Raw genomic sequence first — 27,676 nt, 5'->3', positions numbered from 1 at the left:
ATCCAAAAAGCTTCATAATTAAATGGGGAGCTGAATCTGGATCTTTCAGGCTTAGTTTGTACCCTCAAAGCACTTCATCACACAGGCAATCCTACATTAGCACAAGGATCAATAAGTTTTAAAAGTAGTACAGCTGCAACCTTAACATTTTAAACATACTTACCCAGCCTTGGCAACACTGATGGTTTGCTGCTCCATGGCCTCATGGATGCTTGTCCTGTCATGTTCCTTAATGCTGTTAAACTCATCTATGCAACAGAGGCCTCCATCGGCCAGGACCAGTGCACCAGCCTCCAAATTCCATTCTCCAGAGTCTTTCACAGCAGTTACAGTCAGACCTTCAGAACAAAATCTTCCCTGTAAAAGCTTGTACTACAGCTGCTGTTTTAAAAATGCATTTGAAAGCAGAGTGTCTCTGGAGATTCATCCAGGTCATGGTTGTCCCAAAGGACAGCTTTTTTCAAGAGGCAACTGGACTTTCTTGGGTTTTTGGGGAAGACATTTCACGTCTCATCCAAGAGGCCATCTATGTCAAAATTGAACAGCCCTCTCTCAATAGAGGGGGAGGGATATCAGATCATCTATCGCTGGTCTACAACACAGTCTTTTCAACAGTTCCAAGAAGGCTCCACACCCATCTGCACCACTCGGGTGACCCTGATGACACAGATAAACCTCTAGGTGGCCTCAACGATTCTCTAAAAGAATGCAAATGACCAGCTGTCTGCAAGGAGTATAAATCCTTCCATTCCCTGCCATCCAGCGGGAGCAGAAGAAGCTTCTTGGATGAGAAAGAAAATGTCTTCCAAGAAAAACAAGGAAGTCTAGTCGCTTCTGAAAAAACATATTTAAAAGCGGAGTATTCTTGCTCTGAGTTTCATCTCAGTGTGACTTTCCAAAGCCTATGCTTAAACCACAGGAACCTAAAAGCTTTACTAATTCTAGTGAACACAAATTTGACACTATTGACATACGCATTGTTAACCAAGGAACTTTTTCACTGATCCTCATGAAAATTCTGTACTTTTAAGCAGATCACAACTAAAAAGCTAATCACATATGCATTTTTAAAAAATGTATGAAATTTGGTTAAAATATACACAAGACAAATTAAAGCAAAATTACAGTATTTATTTTGTACATTTACCATTTTAAACATGAAGCCACCCTACTCCTTTTTAAATACATCATTGATAGTTCATCACATGGAAACTATCACCACTTTTACAGTTCATCACATGGAAAAATAAGACACTTTTATTTCTTAAAGGGGATTAACACTTGATTTTAACTAGAACAGAAAAAATATTTTCATATTCACAGTGCTCTGGCAATTTGTTTTTCAGTCTGCTGATTTAAAAGTACAGTTTTAGTGCTGTTCTATTTGTTTTGCTGCAGAGGTAAAATTGTTTTTTATTTCTAATACTGTACAGAAGAAGTACTATTCCCTACTTCACCATTTTTCCAGGTCTTCATTTTCCCCATCTTCTAGAATTTGAAAGCCAGCATCGCTATTTGCTGAGAAATTTGAGAGTTGAAGTTGAATCGGTAACTAGTGTATACCCAAGCTGGAAAAGGCTAAAAAATTGACAATATTAAACCGCTGCAACTTTAATATGTTTAAATATATACTTATAGGTTTGCTTTGGGGCAAAAGGAAACTCAAACCCAGTCACACTAGTAAAACCAAGATTCATTCCTAACAATGGAACAATACCACCAGAAAAAAACTGACAATTTAACTGCACAAGTCACAGCATAAAGATTTTCTCCAGAAATGTATGAACCAGAGTGGCTTTTGATCTACACAGTACTGGTGCATTTCAATGGCTAGGACCAATCAATGAGAGAACACTAGAATTCTGAAATAGTCACAATTTCTGGATGTTTCTGAAAGGCAGCATCACAATGAAGTTTACTGTATCAGTTTGAAATGTGATCAAACCACCAATCACATGCATAGGGTTATGAAAGAAACGCTACAAATAGGAAAACACTTTTTTTTTTAAATAAAAGTTTCATTTAAGTTTTCACAAAATATATAAATACAAATAAAATATTTTTGAGAACAGCGTGGCCCCGGGTTATCACTTCTCCATGCAGACATAAACTCAATACATATTTATCTTATACATTGTAATCCATATCTTATAACTATTTTTGCAATTTTTTCAATAGCTTTTCCCTTTTTTTTACTTCCTATAGCCTTATTTTAAATTATCTCATTCCTTTCTTAATTCAATTACATATCTTTTTCTAATTTTTAAAATCTTTCTAATCGATGTTTTTATACTTTTGTCTGTCCTGTTTACAATTTCATATTATCTTTTCTCATAAAACAAATTTTCCCCTGTAATTACTAGACTGGAGTGTAACACCTTTGTATGTTTTTTTAAATCTTGTTTAAAAATTTAAGTTACTACCTTTACAGTTATAACGTTCATTTTTTAACCTCTATTTTATAACACGTACCTATTTTCAATTGAATTCTGCTTGGTACGTTCTCTTAAAAATACACACTAAATTCTTAAAAGAAAAAAGTATGTATGTATGTATGTATGTATGTATGTATGTATGTATGTGTATATATATATATATATCTGTGTAAATATGTATAACAATCGTAAATAGAATAATTATTCTATTCAAGTACAGTTCTGCCATTATATTAATAACAATCTTTTACATTTCTATTTCTTTTAACAAACATTACCTAGTAATATCAGTTGTCTTAATCATCTATATTTCATATTTTACTTTATTATTGTCGTTAAATAAAAAACAAAACAATAGCTATTAACAGTAGTCAATAAAATTATTATTCTTATTCAAATTCATCTTGTCAACTGATAAAAATCTTCCATGTTTCTTTTCAGTTTTTTTTAAGTTTCTTTTTAAATCATTGAGAGCCTTATTCTCTTTACAAACAAATATTCCATTACACATCAATACAATTTTTTTCTATCACTTTAATCATCTAAACCAGTGGTTCCCAAAGTGGGCAGTACCGCCCCGGAGGGCGGTGGGATGCCTTAGGTGGGTGCTAAGAGGCAAGGGGGCTGGCAGGGGGCGCTAAGACATGGCAGGGGGTGTTTGAGGTGCTGGCCCTGCAGGTTCACTCATTAACTTTAGCACCGCTCCAGAGCTGGTGCCTCCAATGAGGAAGCGGAGGCACGTTACATGCCGCCATGGCCACGTTTGATGCGCTGCCCCCCTGCCGCCTCTTAGTGCCCCTCTGCTGGCCCTTGGGGACGCTAAGAGGTGGGGGAGGCATTCGAGCGCCAGTCCTGCAGGTTCACCCATTGACTGTAGCACCACTCCGGGCCGGTACCTCCAATGTGGAAGCAGTGGCACGTTATGTGCCGCCGTGGCAGCATTCAACGCACCGTCCCCTGCCACCTCTTAGTGTCCCCAAGGGAGACAGCAGAGGGGCACTAAGAGGCAGCAGGGGGGCATTCGAGACACCAGCCGGCCCTGCAGGTTCACCCATTGAGGCGCCGGCTCCAGAGCGGTGCTAGAGTCAATGGGTGAACCTGCAGGGCCAGCGCCTCAAACGCCCCCCTGCCACCTCTTAGCATCCCCAAGGGCGCCAGCAGGGCGCTAAGAGGCAGCAGGGGGGCGGTGCATCGAACACGGCCTTGGCGGCATGTAACGTGCCGCCGCTTCCACATTGGAGGCGCTGGCTCTGGAGCGGTGCTAGTCAATGGGTGAACCTGTAGGGCTGGCGCCTCAAACGCCCACCTGCCACCTCTTAGCATCTCCAAGGGGGCCAGTAGAAGGGCGCTAAGATGCGGCAGGGTGGTGGTGTATCGAGCATGGCCGTGCCACTGCTTCCGCATTGGAGGCGCTGGCTCTGGAGCGGTGCTAGTCAATGGGTAAAACTGCAGGGCCGGCCGGCGCCTCGAACGCCCCCCTGCCGCCTCTTAGCCCCCCTCTGCCAGCCCCCTTGGGGATGCTAAGAGGCAGCAAGGGGGAGTTCGAGGCACCAGCCCTACAGGTTAACCTATTGACTGTAGTAATGCTCCAGAACTGGTGCCTCGAATGCGGCAGCACGTTGGGAAAAGCTGCTGCCACCACTTTCTCAAAGTGCCGCCACTGTCGCATTCTGTCTGTCCGTCTGTCCATTCATCCATCCATGATCAGTCAGTGTTTCAGGATTTTGATTCCCTGTTTAAAAGCTGGTGAGAAAAGGAAATGGAGCCCAGGGTCACCAACAAATTGCCAATACTGTATCTCATAGATACAGCATGGAATATTCTCTCAACTGGCAACTGACAATCCCAATAAGAAAAGATGCTAGCTGGGCACTCACTTCACTGCTTTTTCCCAAAGTTTATTAGAATCATTGGCATCTATAGCAAACAACCAGGCCAAAACAGGATACATATGCAACATCATGCAAACCACATACATAGTTTCACCCTGACATCTGATGCAAGTGCACACTTGCAGAATTTATCTATCCTCACACACTTGTGATTATTTTCCCAACCTACACAGGTCTGTGATCAGAATGCCCTAAGAAACAGCCACTCTCCACCCCACCACTCTCTCAATAGATAAGCTGCAAAATAAAAAGAGCTTCTTGAACCAAGGCCAGAGGTTTTGGTTTAAGCCAGTTTCTCCATCTCAGCCCTATTAAAACATGTGGACTTCAACTCCCAGAATTCCTCAGCTAAAACAGGCTTAAGCTAACGAGGCTTCCTAGTATGATTTGATTGCTTATTGTACCCTATGACTATTATTAAGCTATGATTCTCGACTCTTGACAAATGTATCTTTTATTTTATGTCCACTGAGAGCATTTGCACCAAGACAAATTCCTTGTGTGTCCAATCACACTTGGCCGATAAAGAATTCTATTCTATTCTCTCAATTAAAACCGAGCCACTTTTTACGCAAAATAAAAGACGTCCGGCGTGAGGGAGGGGGGCGGCGTGGAGACGGAAACGAGGGAGAGTCCTTTCCTTGAGGCGGCAAAGCACCCTCGACCAGGCCTGGAGCTCACGCCCCCTTCCCTCCAGCGAAGTCCCCGCGGGCTCTTCCGCGGCGAAACCCGGCGCCGAGCCCGGCAGGTGGAGCGCCAGCGAAGCTTCAGCATTCCGCTCAAGCCACGGAGCCCTTCTTGCTCTCTCAGGGAAACCTCGGCAGCGGGAGGAGGGTCACGGCTCCGCCCGTAGCCAATCCGGGCCCGCGCTGCCAGTTAACCGAGGAGAATGGGCTGGAGTTTGGTGGAGTAGCGAAACCTGCAAAACAGCGCGGAGAGCTCTCGGCTAGGAAAGGAGAGAGGCACACGACGCCAGCGCCCGCCCGGCCGATGCCTCCGCCGAAGGCGGCGGGAGCAGCAGACGGGAGAGCCAGCGGCGAAGTTTTCTAACTCGCCTCTCCATCCCTGGCCGGCGTGCGTCTCCCGCGCGAGGCACTTTCCCGGGCGCCAGGAGGAACACGCTCCGACTATTGTTTGCGGGTCCTCTCCCCGCGCTTCTTTCCCCCACCCCTCCCCTCCCCTCCCGCCCAATATGGCAAAGGTTCAGGTGAACAACGTCGTGGTGCTGGACAACCCTTCGCCTTTCTACAACCCCTTCCAGTTCGAAATCACCTTCGAGTGCATAGAGGACCTCTCCGAAGGTGAGTCCCCGCCGATCCCCCTTTTTTTCCCGGGGCTTCCAGGCTTAAACTTTGCAAAGGCCTCGGCAGGCGGGAGCGTCTTCCCGCGGGGGAGCGGGAAGGGTTCCACCCGGTGGGAGGGCGGGCTGCCTGGAGGAGGCGATCCGGCGGCGCTCCGGGTTTCCCCTCCGCCGCGCGGTTCGGGGCCAGGCGCGAGCGCCCGCGAGGAAAAAGGAAGCCGCAAGTTACTGGGAAGTTGTTCGGGTGCTGGGAGCAGCCATGTTGCCGCCGTCGTGGTGAGCGGGCAACGTCGGGCGCGTACGCGAGGAGGAGGGCTTTTAAAGTGCCGCCCGAGCAGGACCGCCGAGCCGGGAAACGGGGCGCCAAGGCAGGGCAAGGCTTCACCAGCAGTGGCCTAGCTTTAGGTGGGCTTGGATGCCCCTGAACGCGGTTTGCTGCTTGTTCTCTCCTGGGACTCGCGATTGGAAAGCGCGGAAAGTAGTAGCAGGAGCAGCAGCCGTGGTGTTACTTTGCTTCCGGAAGGTGCTCTTTTGGAAGAGCGCTTCGGTGATCGGACCTTGCCAGCTCGGGAGCAATTCCAATTTTCGCTAACCTTGGTAGCGAAATAAAATCACCGAGTCAGTTCAAGCCTTGTAAACTGAGACTTAACTGGCGGGCAAAGAGCTCCTTGCCTTCCCCCTCGAGCGGAGGAAATGGTGAATTGTTTGCTGTAATTCGAAATTGAAACTTCAATTACCCTCCCCACCCAACTAATTTTCAGTAAGTGCCACTAACTTCAGCATTTGGTTATAAGAGCTTGGTTTGATCGAAGCTAAGTATTAGGGTTTTTTGTTTTCAAGTTCAAAGAGATGGTGGTTTGGAAGGGGTTTTGTTACTGTTGGGAGGGGGGGAGCTTGGAAGACCAAAATTTTGAACGTTTTATTTAAAAGCTTTTTTCTCCAATGTAGATTTGGAATGGAAAATCATTTATGTGGGCTCAGCAGAAAGTGAGGAATTCGATCAAGTTTTAGATTCAGTATTAGTAGGCCCTGTTCCTGCAGGAAGACACATGTTTGTATTTCAGGTAAGTCAGTTCTTAAATGCTGCACGATAGTTGCTCTTCTAAATTATTTGGGAGTAAATAGGAGGCAGGGATATTTCTTATGTTTACTTTGGTTACACATATTACTAATGCTTACTGAGTTTACACATATCAGGGTAAACATATAATAGAATTTTTTTTTCATGATCAAATGTCGCCAATTCATTGGTTAAATGTAACTGAAATTCAGAGCTGTTGTATATTTAAAAGAGTTTCCAAACTTAAGAGTTTAAGCCAAGGTTAGATAACTATCTTTACCTGACATCTAATTTAAATCATATATGTGCCTGTGAACAATAAGTGACCCAGAGGAAAAATAATTGCTGAAGAACAGAAGAGCCCATAGTGGAGTAGAATAGATGTTTTCACAAGTCACATTTAAATAACAAATTCAAACCTGATCCTTGAATGTAGTGGCCTAACCTGTACTGAGGCTTAATAATACCAATTACTTGAAGTAACATTCTAGAGGAAAGCATTTATTTGAAGATAAGCAATGGGTGGAAATTAAGGACAGAATCAATCTAGGAGAAATTTTGTGACAGTTAAAACAATCAGTGGAAGGACTTGTCCCCAGGAGTTATGGGTGCACTAAACACTGGCAGTTTTTAAGAAGAGATTGGACAATTATTTGTCTGAAATGGTATAGGATTTCCTGCTTGAATAGGAGGCTGGACTAAAGAGCTCCAAGGTTCCTTCCAACTCTTATTCTGTTAAATATTTCTATTCTGTTGAGATAACCCCCCTTTTATCTGATCTCCAGAGATCAAAGAATGGTAAATCTCTCAAAATGGGTTATTCTGTTAATTCCCCCCCAACTGGTGGGCAAAGAAAGCCAGCCATTTGTTTTATCTTTCTCTGATTCTAAGTGAGCCAGTTTGTTTATTGAATAGGAGAGGCAGCAGAAGAGATAGTTGCAAAAGTAGCCAAGATATCAGTGGATCACAAATGAATCAAGGCTGCCCAGGTTTTCTACAATTGTCCAGCACCATGGCTAGTACCAGACAGGAGAATATTTTATTAAGATCCCATTAAGAGGTGCTGCTCTTAATAGGAACTGCTTTGCTGCTGGAAGAAATAATAGGACCTATTGGTAGATTTCTAAGTTTTGCAGCTTCTGAGTGGAAATCAACTTTCAGAAAGACTAAATACAATAATTATTTAAGGCATTAAGTCCCTGAGTTAGTTGGTTCCACTTTGGACTAAATTTTTGATTGGCTTTTATTTTTTTACTGGTAGTTTCTAAGTATTATTGGAGTTCTCTAGAATCAGAGATGGGGAGCACGGTTAGCTAAAGAAGTATGAGCATCTAATTTTATCTTGTAGTGGTTGGATTTGTATTAACTATTGTTTGTTGAACAAATCGCATTACTTATCTTCTTAACATATAACTTAAAAAAAACCATTGCAAAATCTAAGTACACATACTGGTATATCTTTAAAAATGAATCCCAAGATGCTTCTACCACCATCCTTCATGTTGGTTTTACTCCACATTGCCAATAAAAATAGAACTTTTTCTTGTATGATTTTGTCCAAAACTCTGTTTCAATTAGCAGAAATTGCTAATTCCTATCAATTCGCAGAAATTGGAAGCAATTTTAAATGCAGTGTATTTGCTCCTGAAGAAATATTCTACTTCAGAAGTGAAAGGAAACTTCTTTTAAATGCACTTTTATAAAAGAGCTGAATGAGAATGAGTTCCTATTTAAAAATGCATGTCATATAGCATTCATATCTTTTTTGGAGTGGGAGAGAACTGGAAGAGTCAGGAATATTTTTAAACTCAGGTTCATTCAAGATAAATATTTAGTGTGAAGTGAAGAGGGCATGATACTTTAAAATTTAAGTGGCATTTGTCAGTTTACATTAGCTAGACTTTAAACTATAATTTTAAAACTAACACTGTTATGATATATGACAATACATATTGCCCTGGAACCTGATTGTAATGTACTTTAGTTGTATGATTGAAGCTTGAAAAACTTTTTAAAGATGTATCACTTCAAGTGTGTTTCCGTGCGTGTGTGTGAATATGAAGTTTAGTTGGAGGACTCAATCTAATTTTAAAAGTTGCCTTTTGAGATAAGGGATTAAGTAAGTAACTTCTTAATTAAATGCTCTGATTATTGCCATATGTATGCTTACTTGGTGGTGGTATTCAAAAAAATCTAAGATAAAAGAAGGCTAGTAATATACCTAGGTCTTCTAAAAATTAACTTGAACTATGATATGATCCCAGGAAATGAAATAATGATAGTTTGAAATCTAAATTATGAAACTTGATTAATACTGTTCTCTTTTATTTTTTACTATAGGCAGATGCTCCTAATCCAGGACTTATTCCTGATGCAGATGCTGTAGGTGTAACGGTTGTCTTAATCACCTGCACTTACAGAGGTCAAGAATTTATCAGAGTTGGGTATTATGTAAACAATGAATACACTGAAACAGAATTGAGAGAAAACCCTCCAGTAAAGCCAGACTTTTCTAAGGTAGGCTATAATATACTGAGTAAATTCTCCATTTTTAAAAACTACAGCAAACTAAAATAGAATTGGTTAATCAACATTGCTTAAAAACAAGCCACAGTTAATAGGTAAATATTAAGCAGCTTTTGGTCATCTATTAGTGATAATGCTGCATTTTGTACCTCTGGGGTCATTCCTTCCTCCAGGATGAGCCAAGGGAATGTTGGTAGATCAGTGAGGATAGCCCCCTCCCCCAAAATTTGGCCTTAGTGTCTTACATTATACTGTGCAAAAAGAACTTGAGAAAACATTCCTCCAAGCTGGAGACTTACAAACTGTTCTGGGCACTGAGCATTCTAATCATTCATCATTCAGTGAGCATCAGGCAGTATCCGCTCTGGCTTGAATCCAGAGTCAGCAGGGAAAAGGCAGGCTGACGATGTAGAGCTGTCAAAGGTGGGTGAGGGCCTTGTGTGCTGGTAGGGACTGGAATTAAGATTCTAAATCCATTTGCCACAAATCCATCCTTGTTGGTTTAGAGTACAAGAGGGAAAGTTCCTTGGTGCAGAGTAATTGAAAGAACATAAAGGGAGCGAAGCTGTTGCACAGGTAGGAGATGCAAAGAGATGAACAAGAGGCACTTGCCTTGTTTTACCTGCTCTTTAAAACTCTTCCAAGATTTGTTTTAGGGGAAACCCAAATCAATCTCCAGGTTTCCTGCAAGGAGACCTATGTGGTCTACTTCATTTGTTCTGTGTGTAGAAGAAAGCATATTCTTCTTGTTGTGTGCACTTGTACTCTAAACCAACAAGGATGGATTTGTGGCAAACGGAGTTTGAATCTTAATTCTACTCACAAATGACAAACTTGAGCATATACTGGTATACTCAGAAAACTCTCATTACTTCATATTTAGTTTATAGGTAGACCTCAACTTAATGACCTTAACGAGTTTAACAATGTCTCAAAGTTATGAGTTTAAGACTTCTGGACTTCAACTCCCAGAATTCCTGAGCTAACATGATTGGAGGGGGAATTCTGGGAGTTGAAGTCCACAAGTCTTAAAGCTGTCTAGTTTGAAGACCCTCACCCTAGAACATAAATCAACTCATAAGTTAGTCTAGGAATGCATGTAAATATCCATATGTTCTTTTGTAGAGTAAATACCTCCTTAGCCTAGTGACAGATGCTGCTTATTAACAGTTTATAGCAGAAAGCACCATAATGGAGCAGATTTTAAGCCTGGCCATATGATTTCTGAGTAGCTTAAAGGGGCTTCATTTTGGGAGGATTTTTTTTTATTCTTCACTGCAGGCTGATCATAAAAATTTCCTCCTTTTACCTAGACTTTGCTGTAAATTTAGTATTTCACTTTGCAGAACAAAAATGTCCCGATTCTATTTATGTTACCCTTATTGAAAGGAAGTGTGTATTGGATGTATTATTTGGTATTTATACAATGTTAATTCCGTGTTTCTCATATAATAAGGCTGGGTCTTATTTTTTTTTGAGCCCCGAAAAAACGGCTAGGCCGTCTTTTCGGGGATGACTTAATCCCCCCCTCCCCCCTTTGCATCTTAGGGCAGGCGGTGACAGCTTGGATGTTGACCTCGGTGTTGGTGGGGCACTTTGCATCAAGGTCAACACAGGCAGCACCATATCCGGGTGTGCAACAAAAGTACTTCCTAACAGCAAGCCCCCCCCCATTTACCCCCCATTTTGCATGTTTTAATATAGGCCTTAATTTGGGGGAGGGGCTTAATTTCATTTCATGCCTATAAAACATGCTGGGACTTCCTATTGGGGGAGGCCGTATTGTTGGAGAAACAGGGTATCTATAGGTAATCCTTTAGTGCCTGCTAGTTCAGCAACTGTTTGAACTTACGGCTGCATTGAACGGATGGTACTTATGACCAGTCCTTCAAGTTCTGATCATTGCAATGACTCCAAGGTCTCATGATCACAGTTAGTGGTCTTTGGCAGCTTCCTACAAGCAATGTCAATGGAGAAACTTGGAAGAGGTCCCGCAAATGGGGATTATATGACATCCTCGCTTAACTACCCATTGTGTTCATAAAGTTTTTTCATCATTAATTGAACTGATACAGGCAGAGTGAATTCCTACTGGGAAAAAAAGTTAACCTGCTTATTTTTGTAGATCTGAACCACAAATTTAACCTTTAGTGAAAACACAAGGGGAACAAAGGGCACTGTCTTTAGATCAAAAGAGAGGGTTGTTTCTCTGCTACCCACATTTGCACCAGTTGATTTTTATTTTATCAAGGAGCAGAATGTAGAGGAATAAGCCTGTTTTGAATAGTCTGCCTTTTGACGTTTAAACAACTATATTGTTTGTCTTAACCTTGGCCTTTCTTTCCTGGTTTATATTGTGCACATCATCTAATACAAAAGAAAGTCTTCCCTTATGAATATACATCTTCTAAAACATTAATCTTTCTGCTTTCTAGCTCCAGAGGAATATTTTGGCATCCAATCCCAGAGTCACAAGATTCCATATTAATTGGGAGGACAACACTGAAAAACTGACAGATGCCGAGAGCAGTAACCCAAACCTCCAGTCACTCCTTTCTACAGATGCTCTGCCTTCGGCCTCAAAAGGGTGGCCAACATCTGAAAACTCTCTAAATGTCATGTTGGAATCTCATATGGACTGCATGTGACCTTCTGCGCCCATGTTATATGTTGAGCTCTAAACACAGTACACAGAACACAACCATCACAGAAACTTTTTCTTTGGGATTACATATTAAACAAATGTGAAAATTGCTTAAAGAACACACACCCTGTAGAAAGTTTATAAGGAAAAGTATTTGAGTGGATGTATAAATAAAACTATTTTTAAGTAACTGCCTGAGTTTTTTTAATCTAGTGTTAGAGCTTATTACCCACATGTATAAAGGTATGCAAACTAGGCGTAGGCAGGGATGATAGACATTTAATGTTTTTAATTGTAAATTATAGATGGGGTTTAGTGAAGCTGATTTATAAGCTTAGCTTGAATGTAATGATCTTTTTATGCTTTGAGAATCATAAAGTGTGAATAGAAGCTTTGAGTGTGAATTGTATGCATAGTGGGCAGAGCTGGCCCAAACAAAAGGTGGCAACTACCTGCAAACTGCAGGTGATAATTAAGATTCATGTGAGATCAGTCTAATGCAACTTAATATCACTTATCAGTGACAACAGTGTCATATGCAGGCTGCCAAAGGGGCCTTGGCTGGACAGGTGCCATTGCACACTTGTCAGATTATGGCGGCTACCTCAAATGTGACCAACTAGTAAAACTTCAAGCCTGTCAAGCATTAAGCTCCCAAGCGATCTTGGAAAAGGCACAGCTGCTACTGGAAGTGTATAATACAGGGGTGTCAAAACTTGTGTTGTCATGGCAGTGTCACGTGATGTATTGCAACTTTTTTAACCTTCGCTAAACTGGGCATGAGCATGGCCAGCGCATGACGTATCTGGCCTGTGGGCTGCAAGTTTGACAGCCCTGGTATAATACCTCAAACCAGAAATAGAGGATTACAATACCATTAGCTGGCCAAGGTACTCCAAACTTTTTCCCTATTGAGGTGGCAAATAATGTAATAGGAATTCATGGTTTAAGAAACAAGCCCCCAAATCTTTATAAGTACAGTACAATTACCCACAAGGATGCTGTTCTTTTAACTTATAACTATTGGCCTCTTCTCTCATTCCAAGCAGCTAAACACAGTGCGTTAGAAATTTACTATGACTCCAAATGCCGAGGCAGCTTTGTTGCTGTTTTTTAGATGAAAGATTTACGTATAGTTGGTAGAATGTAGGACTTGCAAAGAGAAAAGGTGTGTACATGATGAATGTGACTCCTAGATGATGCCATTCATATTTAAGGGCATATTAGTGTGTGAATCTATATTGGTGTATTATTATTACATTAGTTGGTTGAGACTATTGGTTAGTAATATGGGGCACACCAAAATTGTCCCTATCTGGCTGTGTGTATGATTTTGTGTGCATGTGCACGCCTGCCTTTTAAATTCTAGTAACTGCTTGTGCATGTCACTGCAGATTTTTCGGTAAGGCTTCAGAAATGGCTTATCATTGCCTTACGTCCTCAGGATTGAAAATGACTGGCCAAAAGTCATGTTGGATTAGAACGCCTGGACTCCCATTTTCCAGCCTGGTGCCTTAACTACTACACCAAGCTGCCCCTCTTGGCTAATCTTAGAACACTCCTATTTCTGGAAAAGTTCCTTCCCCTTCAGATAGAAAAAAGTGCTATAAATACTATGGCCTGAAATTCTGCTTGCATGGAGTCTCTAGGCAAGGACTGACAGGAGTCTGGAGATGGCCAGATTTCTGGGGCTCACGTTCTGTTCTTTTTAGCTGTTTATTGTTATCTAATTTCCAAAAAAGTTTGCAATGCATATTATAAATTTTCTAGGTGAATACTCTTAAGAGGTAACAAGACCAAGGGAAAGTTAAGATTCAAAATGGCTACATTTGATACGAACTGTTGTATCTGAAGCTCAGGACTCAGTATGTATCATTGGGTCTGCCATACATCTCATTATTTTCCATGTAACTTACTCTTCTACAAAATTTAGCAGTGTGAAGAAAGAGGAAGAGCTATATAACTTCTCCTCACACCACTATTGGAGGGCTGCTGCCAGTTCAGACTGGTTCTAGCCAACCAGTCGTTCTGACAATCAGCTGGTCCCGCCCGCCGGCCCTATCCTGTCCTATATTTTTATCTTTTTCAGCTCAGCTGATTTGCGTGGCACAGTGGATTACCGCACCTCAGTCTACTTACCGGGCCACAATCTAACCAAATTCAGGCTTGACACTGATTATCTAGAATTACTGATTTAATAATCAGCTCAAGAATTGGTCAGTTGTCAGTCAACTGATAATGAAGTCCAGGCTAACATCAGTTGCACATGCTATTATTCTGCAGGGGACTTTGGTACTTATTGAACTGCCGGTAGGAATTTACATTCCTAGATAGCCCCATAGGTTTACTCAGTTCTCCATCATTTTAAATAACTATCTACTAAGGTCTGTTAGAGAGCTTTAGCAGACACGTAGGTTTTTTTCATAATCTACTCCCAATATATTAGAGATTCAGACAATTTCATCAGTTTATCTTTTGGAACAATCCTAGATCATACTGTCCCTTCCTGAGCCTCCATCTTCTCTTCAAGTGCCAGGATTTTCTCTTCCTTTTGGCACCAAGAGAATCACTTTTAACATAAGTGGGCCTTAGCAACTACACATCTGACTTTTGATGACTCTGTCCACATATCTCTTAAGGTTATGGTTTGGGTACAAAGACCCTTGTCTGCTAGACAACCAACGATTTCTGTATTGGACTTTACCTTTATTCTTTGTTGTTTGACTATATGAAGACTATATCCATTCCTCTAGATGAAAATGGAGAAAACTGTGGAGCTTAGTAGTTTCTTCTGTTCACATGTCAGCTATTAGAAATTCCCAAGTAAGACTAACTTTCACAAGAAACATTCTACCATTTACCCCCATTATTCCTAGATCGTCCTTCCCCAATCCAAATATCCTCAACTTGGGTGAACTTCAACTCTTGGTTCTTTTAGTGGGGATTACTAGGAGCAGTCAGTGGAAAAGAAGCTCTGCTTTATGCATATAGTTTCCAAAACTTTGAGAAATTATTGAATGATGCTTAGAAAATCCATTGGAAGACTACCACCTCCTAAGTAAAACTTGATTTATAATGCATCTGGTCGGCTCCTAGTCCAATTCTTTCTGAGTAGCAGTGCATTTCCAATGTCTCCTAATTTCTACTGCCTGAATCCACCCCCCATTACTTTGGAGAACTTGGCCTTGAATATATTATTCTGCCCCTGATACTTTGATAGGTTTCTCCCATCATTCTTGTATTTGGGTTTTTAAAATATGTTAAGACATGGGAATACATTATCAGAGAAAAACTGCCATCATTAACTCAGGGTTGCTGAACTGGAAAATTGAAGTCCCTGCAAAGGTGAGGCTAGAATACATGGGTTGTTTTCTCTTGCTTAGAAATGAAAGTTCTCTTCCTGAGCTACCAAATAGTGCTATACTGATTATGCACAGAAGCACTCCTTAATTACAAGCTAACTTGTAGATGCATTATTGGACTGAGTACATCTGCCCTGCATTACAATTCAAATATAATTCAAGGAGCATCCTTTGTCTGTCATCTGCCTCCCTGAACATAAATCACTGAAATAGGAACAGTTTTCTTCTGCATGGAGAAAAAAACTGCCTAGAGCTGCACTTTTGCCTGCCATCAGCACCAGCCTCTTTCTCCATCATAGCATTTGCAGCCAACCGTGGAACAAGAGATGACATATTAGATCACAGGAATATCTGGGCTTGCTGAATGTGGAGGAAGCTAGGCAAGGGTTTTGGAGATCTACCAACATCATCTGGGTGATGATAAAAAAAGAGGGGGTTGTGAACCACTGGTGGGGGCATGAACCACAGCAGGAACAAATGTGACCAGGGACAACTGTGGTTGTCAACAGTGAGACAAGAAGATTGTCTGTACTAGTCTGTGTAAAATTTTCAGCAGCTTCTTCATATTAGTGGAGAATTTGGGAAATCTTACTCTTAGCAATAGCACTTAGACTTATATACTCCTTCCCAGTGCTTTACACCCACCTCTAAGTTGTTTACAGAATCAGCATATTGTCCCCAACAATCTGGATCTTCATTTTACCAACCTCGGAAGGAATGGAAGGCTGAGTCAACTTTGAACCTTGTGAGATTCGAACTGCCAAATTGCAGGCAGTCGGCAGTCAGCAGAAATAACCTGCAGTACTTCACTCTAATTACCCATTTTCTAAAAATTGATATTCATTCAGCATTATTTACCTGCACTTGTAGATCCAATTCCTGCTGTAAGTACAGATCGTGGAGTAATCTTTGCTGCATATTTCAGAAATTGAGATTTACCAGTACCGGGGTCTCCAACCAATAAAAGATGTGATTCACCTGGAGGTAGAGTAAAGATGCCCATGTTTTCTACAGACCAAATTTTAGATGAATATTATATTGAAGAAATATAAAAAGCAGAAATATAAGCCCATCTATAGTCCATAATTTGTAGGGAAAGCATGGAAATTTATTTAAATGAATCACCTTTTCTTTTTCATACTCAGATTACTACATGACCTTACTGATGATTAATACATGCATTTTTAATTCAATTGTAATATGGGAAAAGGTAAATGTAAAACTATGATTAAAATGACAGAATTGTCCATCCTTTTAATATTTTGTAAAATCATTTGCTGACAATCATTTCTAAAGAGCAAAGTACAAAAACAAACAAGAGTTGACAAAACAACTCTTATTCAGAACAGAACAGATTACCTTAATTTCCAAAAAGCCTTTCTGGATATTCTACACCAATATAGAAATGATACCATTATTTCAAAGATCAGTTTTTAAATTTATTTATTTATAGGCATATAAACAAAATGCACCTTCTTTTAAATATTAATTCAGGCATTCAATATCAAAGGGAAAAAAACTGCCTGAAAGCTTATCATAATCAATTTAAACAAATACTCTAGTTAGAGATTTAAAAAAGGTGATTTTTTTGAGTAAGATGGTTGAAACTGATTAATATTTTCCCCTGTTTGAATATTATTTGAATATATGATTAACTTTAAAGTAGTGATAAAAATGTATAGTTTTCGCTTTAACAGCTAAATACTCTAAAGGTTTTCAAACAAATGAGAACTTGTCCTATGGAATAGTATATATATCAAACAATTTTATGTATTTTAAGTATCATGTCCAGAAGAATCCCTGTTGAGCACTTTCTATGTTTCAGATCTTTCTAACCTTTTGCATTTTTTAAAGATGTGTATAACAAGGTCATCATCATCAAAATTCAGACTATGGCATTAACTATGCCTAAAATATTGTTTACATTAAACATATATTATAGCATAGCAATAACAATTTTTCAATAATACTGTATGATATTTATGGCTACTAATTTCAAAGACAAAAATTTGCTTTGGGTAAAGTAAGGTACAATATTAAATAAGATATATAAATTCTGTTAGGGCAAAAAAGGTAGGAAACATATGCTTTTTGTATATACATTTTATAATAAAGCATATTTTGGTTCTAGAAATTGTAAAAGATATGTATATGTCATCTTTTTAATCTTGATTCTGCCTGTAAGCATTATGATGATAACTTGCCCTTTCTATTACTTGTGAAAACATGAAATAGAATCCTTAACCTGTTTAGTTCCCTAAGAATGTACACACACACACACCGTCTAATCTAAATTTAAATATATTTTTCAGGCCAATGTCTAACAAATAGAGAGAAAAATAAAAGTGTTCTAATAGTGTGGAAGGAAGAAAATATTGTATACCAACCTCTAACCTGGGTGCCGGTATTATCTGTTCTCTGTACCCCTCCTGCAAGTACCATAGCTACAGCCAATTTCACAAGATATAATCCAAAAATCTGAGGACACAAGCTTGCTAAAATTTCATTCCTCCCTGCAAAGTATGAAAAGAGTAATAGATTAATATACTTTGATCTTTCTCTGACATACATACAATCCCACCTTTGACTCTATTTATTATGCTGTCCTTTGTTTAAACCGAAAAAATGATCAGTAGTCTCTTTTGACTTGATTTCCAGTGATCTTGCTGACTTTTTGAACATCTATATAATTTTCAAGGCAACAATGCCACTGTTTCCTCCTTCTACAATACTTTCAGTTTCTCAGTCTAGACAATACTATAATCTGGGGTGTCTCATCCAAGTACTAGCCATGCCCAATTCATCTTAGCATTTATATAGGTGATTTAGAAATCACTGTGATGTTTTCTCAAATTTCACTTTGACTCAGTTATAATGAAAAATAAATTGCTAGATCCAGTACTTTCTATTGGATAATTTGACAGATAATAGGGCGAATGTGTTTTTTCTTTAAGTTAAATGTATTCATTGATTTGTTGAATCATTATTTCCAGATGTTTAGAATGACAACTCCCATCATTCCTAATCACATTTTACCTTAACTGAGTCTAATGAACTGGGTCCCAGTGAGGTAGGCAGCATAGAAATTTAATAATAATGAAAAGTAGTTCAAAACTGGCAGACAACACATTGGGTAAAACTTTGATATTCTAAAAGGGTAGAATAAAAGATTCTAAGAAGGATTCCAGGGATTATTATTGGTTGTTAAGAGTTCTATTCCAGGTGCAGAATTTTTACACCAACAAAAGCTTCCTTCCTTCATTTAATTGGAAACAGACACATAATGGAATAGGTATCTCCAGGGATGGGATCCGACTGGTATAACTACCGGTTCTGTCTATTAGCATCATGTACGCATGTGCGAGTCGCACGAGTGCAATTTACAAGCTGCTGAGCTGCCCGGATAGCTGAGCAGCGCTGCGTGCAAGTGCGCAGCGGTTGGAAAAGCCCTTTTTTCCTGCTTTTTCAACTGTAGCTGTGTCACACAAAGCAGCTGCAGTTGAAAAAGCAGAAAATAAAGGTCAGGTAAGAGCCGGGGTGGGTGGGTGGGCCACAACAGCGGCAGACATAGAACCGGTTCTATGTCTGCTGCTCTTCAGAGCAACCGGTTCTACAGAGGTGGACAGAACTAGTAGAAACCCACCTCTGGGTGTCTCCGGTCAAATGAACTGGAACTTCTACAAAAGTTCTACATGCAACTTAGGAAAATACATAGAATTCTGGGTGGGATAAATAGTATATAAAAATGTATTGATCATATGCCAGCGTCTGTCTCCTGTTTCTTTGATCACAACTATGAAAAAGCAATAAACAAGGCCATTTGCATTCTGTGTTCAACCTAGCATCTCAATTCCACAACAGCAGTGCATGGTACGCCAATCTAAGGCATTCCAAGACTACAATTTCCATCATTCCTGACCAGTACAACTAATAAAAGGAGCTGCAGTTCAATGAATTTATAGCGTACTAAATTGGAGAAGGCTGCTATTTGATGTCTCTTTATTCATCAACCCAACAAGACATAGCATGGTTAAAATTTAAAACACCATGCTTTAAGCTAGTTACCCACCATTCTTTTTGTTAAAAATAACTATTCTTATTCCTTTTCCTCATTTAATTTAATTATTATCTATGAAGCTTCCCCATCAGATTTTACAGAGCATGGAATACAATTTGATTATAAAGCACAAAATCAGTGCATTTCAAAATCAAGCTGTCAATACCAATTTTTTTAAAAAAATTTGCATACCTGCTAAAGGGTCACTCCTGTGTCTTTCCCAAAAATCTTTAAATTCTTTGCGAACTTCCTCATCAATTGTGATTCCCATAATTTGCTCATTATTGACTTGAATATAATTGGCCTTCAAAACAATTTCTACATCACAGCGTGAATCCTGGTGAAAAGGCTTCCATCTTTGCATCACTACTCCATAAACTGTAATGTCATCACCTGAGGGAAACAAAAACAAACATCAAGAACTGTCATAAAAATTTGGCACATGTTAGTATAGACGTCTTGCCTGTTTGTAATGTACGTGTTTCATTAGTATTATAATTATACTGATATTGTAATTATACTGATCGGACAATGTGAAATGCCATCTTAAGTCAAAAATCAACTGATATAATTATTGGCATTTGGGAAAATAAAGATCTCATATATCATGCTAAGTTCTGTATTAATTTAATACATTATTGTTTACGCTAACTGGCAATAGTTTTCTGGCCAGTCATCATATGATTTGATGTCCACTCCAGGATTCTAAAGGAATTCAAAAACCTTTTGAGTAAAAATGCTAAGCTGCTCACCATATATGCTACTTCTCACAAAAGGCAGGAATCCTTTTTCAAGTGTTAAAAAAAGACCAATGTAACTCAAATCTCTGGAAGGAGGTGGAGAAGGAATTGAGGAAATTACAAAGCAGCTACTTTGAAATCTGTTTTGGATGAACTGGAGTGCCTTCTCTTGCATGTACCTACTCAGACTTTACTATTTTCTGAGGAGTCTCTCCACACCAAAGGAGGTGAAGTGGATGTTTACAAAGCAGACAGACTTTTCTGTGGTGGCACAATTTTTGGAACACTTCCTAGAGAGTCTCAATTGATCCCTATGTTAGCATGCTGCTGCCATCAGGCTTTTAATTATATTTTAATTATATTTGGTGATGACCAGCAAGGCCCAAGTTGTGTAATGTCTTTTGTATGTTATTTTATTGGATATGTTTTAACACAATTTATATTTTCTCTCTTTGGGTGTGTGTGTGATTCTAAATCCAGAGAGCTCTGCCTATTGAACTGTTTAAAAAATTGCAGGAAAATGTTAACAAGAAAGTAAGCACATAGAAGAATCTACAATCCACCCCCCCGCCACACATTTGTATGTAGTTTTATTTTCTTTTAAATCTATATGAAAACATAAGACAATAAAGACTGTTAACTGGGAACAATATTTTAAACACATTGGCCCAAATTCTGTGGAAAGGTGTTAGCATAGAAGAGCATGTATTGCAATGCTCCCTTTATGGAAAAATAGTCTTTTGAAACTTGGAAACTTTAAATTCCAATCATCATATGATTTGAAGTTTTGACCTAAGACAATGGCATTTCATGTTATACAATCAATAAAACTGTAACAATGAAACAACACAACATGTACATTACTAATAGACAAGAACTCATTTAAAATGTTAATTTGAATTATTCTTTAATTATGAATGGCTAAAATGAAGTTATTTTCCAAAAGAATCTGTCACAGAACTCACCAGATTTGCAACTATCAACTAAATCATCTTCAAGGACCACCATCATAGAACGCGGAATATTTCCAACAGAAAGCCTTTGAACCTGGACAACATAGAATTTATTTATTTTATTTTAAGGTTGGCAAATACTTATAAGTTTCAAGGACTACAACTAAATTTATGTAAGTTACCAGATGAGAACCAACTTTACAGAAGGTATGATCAACTAGAAATAGTGATCAACCTGTGGGAATTCAGACAAGCAACTGTTTAGAAATCTGCTTTCATTTGATCTATATTTCCATTAGAGTCTATCTTATGTATGTTTCTTCAGAAGCAGATTCCAATGTTGATCTGTGACTGTAATAAAACTGAATGATTGATTCGGAAGCAGATTCCCTTGCATTTACACTCCGGTTAGAAGCATGCTTGCCTTTGAGAGAATAACCAGAATGGAATCCTTTCACCCTATATTCCACAAACCTGCTTTAAAAGCTTTGGGTCTTCCAAAGTATATTTATCGGATACAAGGATATAGCAGAAAGGGAACAAAAAAAGCCATGGATGTGACTCTACACTTCTATCAGCTAAGTTCTCTATGAAACATTTGTCACATAATGGAAAAGGCAATAGTAACATGGAGAAAGGATCTTAAATGGCTTCTACCATTTACCCACTAAATCCCTCAAGAAACATATAGCCAACAAATCTGTGTGAACACTTTTTTTTTACAACCTGCTCTTGAATCTTGATCTCTTGATAGTCTTTGCATCTATTGGGAGCACAGGAGGTTCCAGAGAGACAAGTGAATTTTAAGGAGGTGCAACCTTCTTTCCCAGGGCAAGTTGATGGACGGCAGAAAGCATAATATTGTTCAAAGTCAGCCTTGACCACAAAGATGTGCTTGCATTTGTTGCACATGTAATCCCGCTCAAATTCCAGGACTTTCACTAGGCTGGTCCGAATAACAGTGCCAGTAACTGACAAGAAATGCCCCACATCTCTAGTCTTTGGGATGTGTTCTCTTGTTAGTTCTGGGCACACAGGTAAACCTGGCGAAACAACAAACAACGAAGAGAGATTATTTCATTGGCAGTTTCCACTAACTCTTAATTTTGATTTAGCAACTTGGCATGAAGAATTCTTGATTCACACATTTCATTTCATTATGGATAATCAAATATACTACCAGGGGACCAAGTACTTTTTTCTGATAGCATGCTAAGGATTAAACAATCAATTGAATCTAAAGAGGCTCGCTACACATAGCATGCTAAGCTAAAACCAGATGAATAAAATAACGGGTTTGTATAATGTGTAAGATCAATGTCTAATCAGATGTTGAAGTTTGCTGATCATTTTTTATATATTTCTTATTTAAGGATATAGTATGTCAAAAATTATAGAAACACCACCTAGTTTTCCTACCCAAAACTTCACAGCAAACATTAAAGAGACTCAGCATCAGAAAGAAATTTGCTACATGAAAACAATAAACACAATATATAATTTTTAGTGGGCTAAGTCATCTAAAATTACTTCATAAAAAAGAATTTTTTAAAAAAAAACCTTCATCAGAATTTCCTTTTTAAGGCTACCTTATATTTCTATAGATTCAAATATACTATACTCTTTATAAAATTAACAAGGGAGTCCTCCCCTATATATTCCCTGTAATACCCTTTTCCCTCTATTTACGGGTTTAAACTATATGACCTATTTTAAAGCACAAGTTAATCATGTGAAGACTGAAAGAGATACAGTGTTTCAAAGAACTGCCAGCATTTCTTGTCAGAAAAAAAGCATCAAACAAGCATTTGGAATCTAGAAATAAAATATAAGCAGAGTGGATATATTTATTTATTTATTTATTTTCTATCTCTATCTATCTATCTATCTATCTATCTATCTATCTATCTATCTATCTATCTATCTATCTACCTACCTACCTACCTACCTCCTACCTATCCCATTTGTTTAACAAATTATAAGAGATATGAAGACTGACTAGGAAAGTGTTGACTGTTGTGAAGGAGAGAAATTAAATCACTGAACTGAAACTGGAAAAAGAGCGTGCCATCAATGGTACTGTATATATATAAATAAAGATTTAGATATATAACTAAAAAGCATTGGAACTGGCGAGATATGCAGAAAATTACCACTGAAAGAAGGAAGACGGGGTGTACATGCATCGACACAGAATTTCTATAAACCACCCCAAACCTCTTGAGAAAGGAAAAAGCATCTAGATCCCTATTCTCAATAGTCTACTCAACAGTTGTGCTCTTGGATTCAAATTCTAAGTCAGCCTTTTCTGGCTTAAAATTGTTCCATTTATCTCAGCTACCAATACTAAAAGGAAATTATGAAAGTTACTGTTCAAGTTTGGCAGGTGCAGTAAGGGTATCTTAATGAAAAAAACAGCCTTGCTATAAAAGTACATTTACACTTGCTACATAATCCACAGAGACTTTTTACAAAGCTAACCAAGATTTGTATGTATCACGAGAAATGCAATTTACCTGATATTCTGGCATGAAGATTCTGTTTAATGATGAATTCCTGAGCTTGGGAAGCTGACTGACATATTGTTGCAGCTGCTCTACGCAATGCATTATCAAAAATAGGAAGCACTTCATTAGGGAGGGCATTAAAATATTCACCAATTTCCATGTTGGTTTCAAAAAGTGTCAATGCATCAACAATAACTGGGTAATGGGTGTCATCATCTTTTTCCCTTAAAATCTGCAAGATGTCATTTTGGTGATATGCCAGAATATATGATTCAAATACTTGTCCAATCAGGTTTATTTGCTCAGTAGTTAAGACCATCATGAGTCCTATAATTAGGAGAGATACAAGACAATATTAAACTAACTTAATTATGTTTCTAGCACATTGCATAAAACTAATTTGCTTCATAATTATATTTCAGCTCTTCCTCTGAATCCTTGCTCTCTGTTTTGCTTCCTTTCTTGGATAAAACCTTTTTAATGTCTCCTGACATTTCAGTGATATTATTTATGTCCATACGCTGTGTATATATAATAATCAATATATAATATAATATAATATAATATAATATAATATAATATAATATAATATAATATAATATAATATAATATAATATAATATATATAATAATTTTAAAAGGGTGTTTCCAGATGAGTGGTTCTTGATGGTAACCAAGTCTTATAGCTTAACCTTCTTGATGAGTTTTTGCTTTATAAGAGAAATAACAGAATTGGGGGAACTATGAATTAATAGCTGCATCTCCTGTAAAATTCGGTGAAACGATGTGATTCTATAAGAGAACTCTAGAAACTGAAGAGCTTCAGTTTTGAAAGGTCTTTTTTACACTTCTGGTTTTTAAAGCGTTGAACAGTTTCATAAGACACAGTACAGCAGAGCAGTAACTCCACAGAGCAGAAGAAAACATTTCTTGTTAACAGAAAAAAATATCGATACAGAAAAAAATATCAAAATTCCTAATTTGCAGACATATAAACATATGTGAAACAATGAACAGCAAATTGCCTCTTACTCCTCTAGAATCGGGCAAATACAGGATAGTTCCAACTGTTGTTTTTGGTGTGATTTCAATCGGATCTTCATGAAAGGATTCCTGAGCATTCTTGTGAGCATTAGGTAGCTATAGAAGCCATATTAATTATTGTATCAAGCCTTCCACAACCATCTGGCCAACAGAGGCAGAAAAACAGATTGTTAGATTAACTGCAAGTTCAGACCCAATTTTTGTTTATCTCTGCTCCCTGTTGTCTCCCTTTTCATTTTCATTTCAATTATTGGATTATCAACTTGCAACGTTTTGTTTTATTATTAAATGTATTCATTTTAGTGCTTTCTAATTATCGATCTAACCAGCTACTGGTATTATGCATACATATTTAAAATCAAATAGAGAAAACAGGTATTTTTCAGAAAATCCAGGAAAGGAGATTTACTAAACTGGTAAAAAAAAATCAATAATTCTGAGAGTAGTCCTGAATTGCAGTAAAGTATGGAACAACTAAATAAATAAGAATTTGATCTAAACATTTCGAAAAGGCAGGGCAGCATCATATCTCAAAAGATTTTTGCTCCTCTCCAGGTTCAGGTGAGTGTGGTTTGTCTCTGCATGTGTAGGGGTGTGTGTGTGTGTGTTCCAAGGCTGCATTTGGCGCAAGTGGAGCGTCTTTCCGCTCTAATTGAGCTCAAAGACACCTCTTCCCCACCGCATCCTTCCAAGGGGTCGGTCAAATGAGGACCCAGATTTTTGGGGCAATATGCTGACTCTGCAAACCGCTCAGAGAGGGCTGTAAAAGCACGGTGAAGCAATATATAAGCCTAAGTGCTATTGCAGGGTATATCCATTAAGAGAATCAGAAGTAATGAGGGCGGGGCTGAAGAAGGGGCGGGCAAAATCCGAGCGGCTCAATTAAGAAGCAGAAGAAGTTTGGCCCTCAGGTTTCACGCCAGCGGGTTAATCCGCTTCGACAAAGGAGAAATTCGGAGCCGCGCTGCAAAAGTGGAGCAGCGCGAACTCCCCGGTGCGGGACGCTTCCCTCTCACGCCACGCGACTTACCATCCGTATGACGAAGCTTGGAGCTGGCGGGAAAAACCTTTTACCGGTCTGGCGGCAAAAAAGAAGCGGCAGGAACCAGCCGGCAGGAGGAGGAGGAGGAGGAGGAGGCGGGACCGGCGAAGATTGACTCCTCTCCTCCGGCTTCGGTGCTGGATGACAGACGGGGAAAGGGCGGGTGTCTTTCCTTTTCGGACTGCTTGCGCCTGGGCGCGCGAGGGTTGCGGGGCGCGACGATTATCGGTGGCCAAGCCTTATTGAGTAAATGAAGCCCTTCGAAGGAAAACCGCCAGGCTCGCCGGCTCTGTTCTCCGTAGTTCACTTCTTTGATTGGGTTGTAATAAACTGCTTCTCCGTGTATAGGTGTCAGGAGGGCTGCAGTATTGAACTTTAAAATTAGAGAGTGGGAATTGAAGCCATCCTCCAGTTAGGCAATGGGAAGCCATGGAGTTTTCCCGCCGTGGGGGCGGGGGGCGGAAGCAGAGCGCTGTTTCTCTTGTAGACCGGAAAGAAAAAAGCAGAATTATCGGTGGTCGTTTCTATCCTCCCCACCTGTTCCTTATGTATATTATTTTTGAACAGTAAAATTCGATGTAGGGGTTAAGGTATCAGGGTAGAAACCGGGAGGTCTCGTCCTGTCTTGAGTCGGTCATTTTTCAGCACTAGGAAAAAGCAGGAAGGACAAAGCCGCTTCTGAAATCTCGCCAAGAAAACTTGCTAGGAATCTCTGTCTAGATTAGAAGGCACACATATAAAAAAGTACTGTAGTGCGAAGAGAGCTTTGTCGTCGGATCGATTTAGACACAAGGGGAGAAAAAAGCGAAATGAAGCGGGCTAGGGAGTCCTCCGGAAGGTTAAGACTTGGATCCCGTTTTGGAAGTACGAACAATGAACCTCAAGTCCCACCGTTTTGCTTTTTTATATCAACTGTCTTTAGGGTTCCTACTGAGTTCGTATCAGTTAAACACACATGCGGCCCTACAGCTGAACATTTTTCAATGTCTGGGGAATTGTCTCGTTTTTACACTGCTGTATATACTTTGCTTGCTTTAGTTTATAAGATGCATTACAGGATTGCACACTTAAAAACTGCATTTTTTAATTAAGAAAAGTCAGTATAGTAGAATAATTACTGCAGGATATAACCAACATTTCTTAATGGGAATCAGTAACCAGCATTTCCTCATGGGAAATTATGTCAGTCTGAGTTATAGGCTTATATGGAAGGGACTGGATGACTGCATGAACAAACAAATCTTTTCTATACCATTGAATGGTGGTAGTGCTGGTAGTAGAAAACTTCTGGATAAGTCTATTGTCCTATAATTATCCTTCTGGTAAAAACTTCCAGTTGTTTTCTATTTCTAACAGGTTTTTCCATTACAGTTGTATTATCATTTAAAAGCCAATGATTACAAACCAAAAATGACATCATCTCATCCCACTGGAAAATGTCAAGTAGGGCAATTGTACAGTAAGAAATATGTAGAAGAAATATTGGCGTAGATCCCAGGTATAGGAATGGTTTGAGCATTCTAGCTTTGACAGTCAAAATGGCTGGATTTTCAAGGGAAACTTTGAAACTAGCATTTTTCTTTTAAATGTGATAGCTTTAAGGTCAGAAGCACTATAGAACAATCTTTGCCAAATGTTGTAAGTGAAATAGGGTGCTTGAATAATAAAACACAGCAATACCATTCCTCCAATAAGAGGAAGGAAAGATAACAGACAAACCGATAACAAGGAAAGGAGCAGGTAAAACACAGTAACCTGATAAATTATCAGTTTGATAGTGTGAGATTCCTTTCATGTCTTAAAAAGTTTGCAAAGTAAAAAGGAAATACAAGTAAAATAGATTTCTCAATCTACCAATGTTTACATTTGTAGAAATGAAGCTAAGGGTATAGTAATGAAGCCCATGATACGTTGTCATAAGTCAAGTATGCTTTTAAATATGTTTTAGAAAGTGACACGATGCCACAAAATGTATATTGCCTTGAAGATACTATGGTATTATGTGTGGCTTCAAAATACCTGACATTTAATACACTTAACACCTATGCATTAAATTAAGCTGCTGTTATAAACTACTAGAATAACTAGAGGTGCTTCCAGGAATTAAAACAGTGG

At 39.0% G+C, this 27,676-nt stretch overlaps 2 protein-coding genes across 2 annotated transcripts in view; one reads left to right on the top strand and one right to left on the bottom strand.

Moving 5' to 3' along the window:
* MCM9 (minichromosome maintenance 9 homologous recombination repair factor) overlaps positions 1 to 25,650 on the bottom strand; it is a 39,504-nt gene extending 13,854 nt beyond the window's left edge. Inside the window, exons 1-8 of the mRNA XM_026705432.2 lie at positions 25,550 to 25,650; positions 23,486 to 23,803; positions 21,696 to 22,012; positions 20,982 to 21,063; positions 19,469 to 19,669; positions 17,607 to 17,732; positions 16,078 to 16,197; positions 164 to 338 (exon numbers count right to left, since the gene is read on the bottom strand). Coding sequence (XP_026561217.1) covers positions 164 to 338; positions 16,078 to 16,197; positions 17,607 to 17,732; positions 19,469 to 19,669; positions 20,982 to 21,063; positions 21,696 to 22,012; positions 23,486 to 23,798 — 1,334 coding nt within the window. The 5' untranslated portion in view covers positions 23,799 to 23,803; positions 25,550 to 25,650. The remainder of the gene's footprint in view (positions 1 to 163; positions 339 to 16,077; positions 16,198 to 17,606; positions 17,733 to 19,468; positions 19,670 to 20,981; positions 21,064 to 21,695; positions 22,013 to 23,485; positions 23,804 to 25,549) is intronic.
* Positions 5,026 to 12,047, top strand: ASF1A (anti-silencing function 1A histone chaperone). The gene is made up of 4 exons (XM_026705433.2): positions 5,026 to 5,628; positions 6,576 to 6,691; positions 9,028 to 9,204; positions 11,649 to 12,047. Exons 1-4 carry the CDS (start codon positions 5,520 to 5,522, stop codon positions 11,859 to 11,861), a joined length of 615 nt encoding a protein of 204 aa, XP_026561218.1. The 5' UTR covers positions 5,026 to 5,519; the 3' UTR covers positions 11,862 to 12,047.
* Positions 25,651 to 27,676: the final 2,026 nt, after the last annotated feature.

Source organism: Pseudonaja textilis, chromosome 1, assembly GCF_049901715.1.
Source record: "Pseudonaja textilis isolate UNSWEBS1 chromosome 1, rPseTex1.2, whole genome shotgun sequence".
Lineage (NCBI taxonomy): Eukaryota > Metazoa > Chordata > Lepidosauria > Squamata > Elapidae > Pseudonaja > Pseudonaja textilis.
The sequence above is the reverse complement of the archived record's forward strand: the minus strand, read 5'-3'. Positions and strand labels throughout refer to the sequence as shown.